This window comes from Parus major, chromosome 11 (assembly GCF_001522545.3).
Source record: "Parus major isolate Abel chromosome 11, Parus_major1.1, whole genome shotgun sequence".
NCBI classification, from domain to species: Eukaryota; Metazoa; Chordata; class Aves; order Passeriformes; family Paridae; genus Parus; species Parus major.
Window position 1 is genome coordinate 1,513,854 of NC_031780.1, and position 5,277 is coordinate 1,519,130.

General features: G+C 58.0%; 1 protein-coding gene across 1 annotated transcript in view; it reads right to left on the bottom strand.

The window, feature by feature from the left end:
* Nucleotides 1-162: 162 nt before the first annotated feature.
* ZC3H18 (zinc finger CCCH-type containing 18) overlaps nt 163-5,277 on the bottom strand; it is a 42,818-nt gene continuing 37,703 nt past the window's right edge. Inside the window, exons 18-20 of the mRNA XM_015639993.2 lie at nt 4,137-4,233; nt 2,084-2,180; nt 163-881 (exon numbers count right to left, since the gene is read on the bottom strand). Coding sequence (XP_015495479.1) covers nt 683-881; nt 2,084-2,180; nt 4,137-4,233 — 393 coding nt within the window. The 3' untranslated portion in view covers nt 163-682. The remainder of the gene's footprint in view (nt 882-2,083; nt 2,181-4,136; nt 4,234-5,277) is intronic.

A 5,277-nucleotide genomic window follows, 5' to 3' on the forward strand; every position in this document is an offset into this window, starting at 1 on the left:
AAAAAAAAAGAAAAAAAAGAAAAACCAAAACAAAACAGAAAAATTAAAGGAAGAAGGGCCCTCCTGGCAGACAGACACGCCCACAACACCTGCAGGGCTCCTGGGAAATCAACTGAACCGATCCCCTGCTCCAAAGAAACGACAGGTCATTCCCGAGGGGACTGAGGCAGGAATATATATATATATATTTCTTTTCCTGGGGGAGGAGGGGTGTTGCCAGCAGTTCACAGCAGTTTTCGGCTCTCTCGGCACACGGGACTAGAACTGCATTGCTGAAGACACTCAACACACAGCAGGGCTAACTAGGAGAATACAACTGGAGGCTAGCAAAGAGGAGAGGGGACACAGGAGGAGTGGGAGCACCCACGGGGCCGGAGTCCTCTGTGCACAATTTACACAGCTCCCTCCCGGAGCCGTTCATCGCCAGCCTTTTTCCTGGCTGGCCAAAAAAAACTTCCTTAATTTTTGTTTCTTTCTCTGTTTGGTGTGTGTTGTGTGGGGTTTTTTTGTTTTTTATTTTTTAAAAAGAACCGCGGCCAAAATGAAGACGAGGAACTGCAAAATCCCAAAGCGGCCGCTTTTTTTTTGTTTTGTTTTGTTTTTTTTTTTGGTTTTTTTTTTTGTTATTTTTTTTTCCCACTATTTATAAAAACATCAACAGTCACTACAGGGGCACGGCCCACTATACTTTTCCTGGGATTTTGGCCCGTTTGCGGGCGATGGCGTCTTCCACCGCCTTGAGCTGTTTCAGGAGCTCCTCCCGCCGGGACAGGGTGCTGGATTTGCTGCCCTTGGCAGCCGCAGGACCCGGCTCCGAGCCCTTGCCCGGCACACTGGTGACCTTGCTGGAGCTCTTGGATTGAGGGGACAGCGGGCGTTTCCTGCAGGGAGAGAGGGAGGGGGGGTCAGAGGAGCATCACAAAAGCTCTGCTGGAATTCAAAGGGTGTTGAGCTCATGTTAAACCATGCTGGAATTGTGGGATTGGTGTGGGAAAGGACCTTTGAAATCATCTTTCCATGCCCAGGGACACCTTGCACTAGCCCAGGTTGGTCCAGCCTGGCCTTGGGTGCTTCCAGAGATCCAGGGGCAGCCACAGCTGCCAGACCTTCCCCACCCTCACAGGGAAGGATTTCTCCAATTTCTCAGTTAAACTAAAATATCAGCAAGTGCCACATCTAACCCATGGCTCCAGGAGATGAGAGGAGGCCTTGGGTTGAAAACTGGCTTCAACAGTAAAAAACCATCTACTTCTTGGGGATCTCCAGATTCTCAGGATTAAACTGAGTGTGGCTGCAGTGAGACCCAGAGGGGAGAGCAGCCCTGGAGCATCCCCTCAATCCCAATCCTTCATCCCCTTCCCTGTGGTGTTTGCTCCCAGAGATCCCTGGAGAGGATCCACAGCCCTCGAGCCCCCAGAGGCACAGACCCAGCCCTGCACTGGGATATTCCCAGCGCTGCAGCAGCCACAGCCTGACCAGGATTTGGCTGAGCTGGTCACCTGGCACCTGGATGGGAAGGTGCAAATCCAGGGCTGTCACCGCTCTGTCCCATGCAGGGGACACATCTGAGTATGTGACAGCAGCCAGGGGAGCAGCTGAGGGTGTGCCAGGCTGGGAAAAGGGGAATCAGGCTCTGGAAGAGGTGCCAGGAGGAGCTGGGCAGGGGGGAAGGGGTTGCTCATTAACACCGTGCTAACGAGCTGCAGAGGGACTGGCTGAGCTCGCTCCTGACCCACTTGGCTGCTGGTGCTCCTGCTCTTCTCCCAGCTGGAACAGCCCAGCTGGAGGCTCTGCACGGAGCCCTGGCACCCCTGGCACCTGCCCAGGTGTCCTTCCTCGTGCTGTGCTCCATGGCAACTGGAACTGCCGGCCTGGGACAGCCTGGGACAGCCTGGGAGAGCCTGGGACAGCCTGGGAGAGCCTGGGAGAGCCTGGGAGAGCCTGGGACAACCTGGGACAACCTGGGACAACCTGGGACAGCCTGGGACAGCCTGGGACAGCCTGGGAGCAGGGCTGGAGCCCTGGAGGAGCAGGGCTGGAGCCCTGGAGAGCTGTGAGGCCCAGCAGAAGCAGCAGCACTCACCTGTCTGCCTGTGCAGGGGAAGGTTTTGGGTTCTGGCCCCGCTGCCGCTCCTGTTTGGGGGACGAGAGTCTCCCAGTCGCCTTCCTATCGCGAGAGCCTGGGGAGAACAAAAGGACATTCCTTCATTTTCCTGCGTGTCACCAAGGCACAGGCCACCCCCTGCCTGCAGTGACTGACCAGATCCTGCCAAAACAATGCCAGCAGCAGCTGGAAAACCTCTGAGTGTGCCCCCGCAGCCCAGGGGGAGCAGAGAAGCCAGGCAGGGCTGTGGCCCATGGTACACACCACCTTCCACTGGCCCTTCCTCACCCTCCAGCTGCTGGAACAAGGCTCTCTCACGGCATTTTGGCTGCTGGCTCTGCCCTGGCAGGTCACAGGGTGTATTGGCTCCAGCAGTGACAGGTGAGGGCAGCTCTGCTGCTTTGGGAGCCAGCGGGGCCTCCCCCGAGGCAGCAGCACCCCCGTGTTTGTTCAGCACGGCTCAGCTGCCAGGCCCTGCCACAAAGGGAGCTGCCCTGGGCACTCAGGGATGCTGGGGAGCAGCTGGGTTATCCCAGGGACAGAGAGGCAATTCTGGCTGGAAGGCAGCCTGTGGAGCTGCCACCTCAGCTGGAGCAGCCCCCGAGGCAGCAGAGGTGCCCAGTCCCTGTGTGTGCCAGGACATCCCTCTGCTCCCGAGGATGGACACTGGCACAGCCCCAGCCCACGGCTGCAGGCTACACAGCAGGTGACACTTGGGCCACCAGTACTGACCAGTTTGGTGCTGGGATACCGAGGGGCTCCGTCCCAGCTCAGCCAAGGGCATCTTTGCCATTGGATTTGGGGCTCTGTGGCCTGGAGTCCCCGTCCCTGGAAGTGTTCAAAGCCAGGCTGGATGGGATTGGAGCAGCCTGGGGTAGTGGAAAGGTCTCTGGTATTTGGTCCCTTCCAGCTCAAACCAATCTGTGCTTCTGTGATTTGCTACAGCTTCAAAATTGCTTTTGAGCACGAAGCAGAGGGTGGCATGGATGTGTCTCTGGAAACTCTGCTGGCCTGGCCCTGGCACTGGTGTGTGAACCAGACCCCAGTGAACTTCAACCTCGGGCAGTCCCTCGCAGGCTGCCCTTGCAGGAGGTGAATGTTGCAGGTTATTAGCACAGACCTTCTGCTGGCTGGCACCCAGAGTCAACAAGATCCACCTACAGCTGAGCCACCAGGGAAAACAACATCACGTGGCAGCTCCGACGTCACCGGCGGCCACCTCTGGCTGCCAACTCCCCCCCACCCCCTCTGCCTCTTGGCAGCCACGGCAGAGGCTGCAGGGTGGCACTGAGCTCCCTGGCTGGGGCTGCCAGCTCGCTTTTGCGAGCTCCTCCTGCTGCTGGGGGGGAACTGAGGCCCAGGAGAACACTTGGAAAGCCCAGGTCTTTCTAAACATGCAGGGCAGAGCGGGTTGTGTCACCCAGAGGTGGGGCAATCCGCTCATTTCCCAGGCTGGCTGATGCAGCAGGGATTGCATCCATCCAGCCCAGCCTTTCCAAGCACCAGCCTGGCTGGCAGGGACAGCTCCCCTGGGATGTGGGGCTGGGAAAACTCCGGGATGCACTAAAGGAAATTCCTGTGACTCGGAATCATGGAATGGCTGAGGTTTGGAAGTGATCTTTAGGATCACCCAATCCAACCTTCAGCACCTCCATGGTCACCACTAACCCTGTCCCCAGGTGCACCATCCACACGTTTTTTGAACACTTCCAGGGATGGGGATTCCCTCCCTGACAGTCTGTTCCAATTCTTTCTGGGGAAAAAACCATTCCCTAATACCCAACCTAAACCTGATTTCCACAGCCACATCCAAGGCCAGCAGCAGTGAGCAGGAGGCCGTGGGGTGGATGTGGAGGTGAGAAATCCCTGTCTTCAAAGCCAAAGGGTTATTTCTTTTTGGAGAGGGGCTTAGAGGGACACAGCAGAGTCACACTGGGCACAATGTGTACCCCCTGTGATCAGGTGGCAATCCCACTCTGTGGTTTTGGATCTTCCCAGCTGCTGGAAAGCAGGAGCCTGGCTGATGCCTCACCTCTGTCAGGTGACAGGTTGGCCCGTTTGGCTGGAGGAGAGGTTGGCCTCTCTTTGTCTGCTGGCTCGTATCTCTTCCTGCTTCCTTTGTCAGCTGCCTGCAATGGAATTCAAACAACGGAGCTGAGCAGCCACTTCCCTCTGCAGAGGGAAACAGGCACAGCCATTCCCTGGGCTGTGCTGCCTGGCTCCTGCAAACACCTTTCCCAACAAACACACGCCAGTCCCAGCCATCCCTCAATCCACATCATTCCCAACCACCAGAAGCCAACAGCAACACCCCCCTGCAGCGGGGTTAGGGCTGTACTAATTTCAGAAGAGGAACAGGAAAAGAGCAGCTTTCTGGGATGTTGTTTTTGTTTCCAGCAGCACCAAGGATAGCAGATGAGGAGGCATGTGGAGCCGTGCCTTTTCCAGGCTGTCATGTGTCACTGCACACTCCTCCCTCCCGAGCAGCTTCCTGCCTGATAAAGCCTCCTCACGTCAGAGCACAGGGAAGTAGAGAAATCTGCAGCCTCAGACCGTGCTGGGGAATTTGGGCAGGCAGAGCAAAATATCAAAAGCAGGAACCTGCCCACGTGATGGGGCCAACACCCTGCCCCGGCAGCAAACCCCACGAGGCCCAACTCCCCCACACGGATTGGGATCGGCGCCGAGGGCCCCAAACCGGGGCAGCGGGATCGGTGGGGAGGGCACGAGCCAGCCGGGAAACTGAGGCACTCGGCCCTTCTCCCTCTGGACTCTGCTCCCAGCCCGCTCTGGGATGGAACACGAAGCGCTCCCAGAGCATCTCGCGGTGGGAAAGGCCCCGGCACACGCGGGACCTGCGGCACACGCGGGACCTTCGAGCAAGCGGGGAAGAGCCTGGAAGCTGCAGCAGGAATGTGCCCCAGGGAAGCCGCCAACACAGACCCAAAGTGAAGCCACCACAGGGTGTGTGCTGCCAGACTGGTTCTGTGTGCCGCCCTCCGAGCCAGCCCCTGAGCTTCCCGGCTGAGCTCATCCCAACAGCGCCGAGCCAGGAGCTCCCCTCCTGCCAGGATCTGTCCCCCTGCCACTGCCATCCATCCCCACCACTGCTCAGCCCCCAGGAGCAGGGAATGCCAGGAGCAGGGAATCAGGAGCAGGGAATCAGGAGCAGG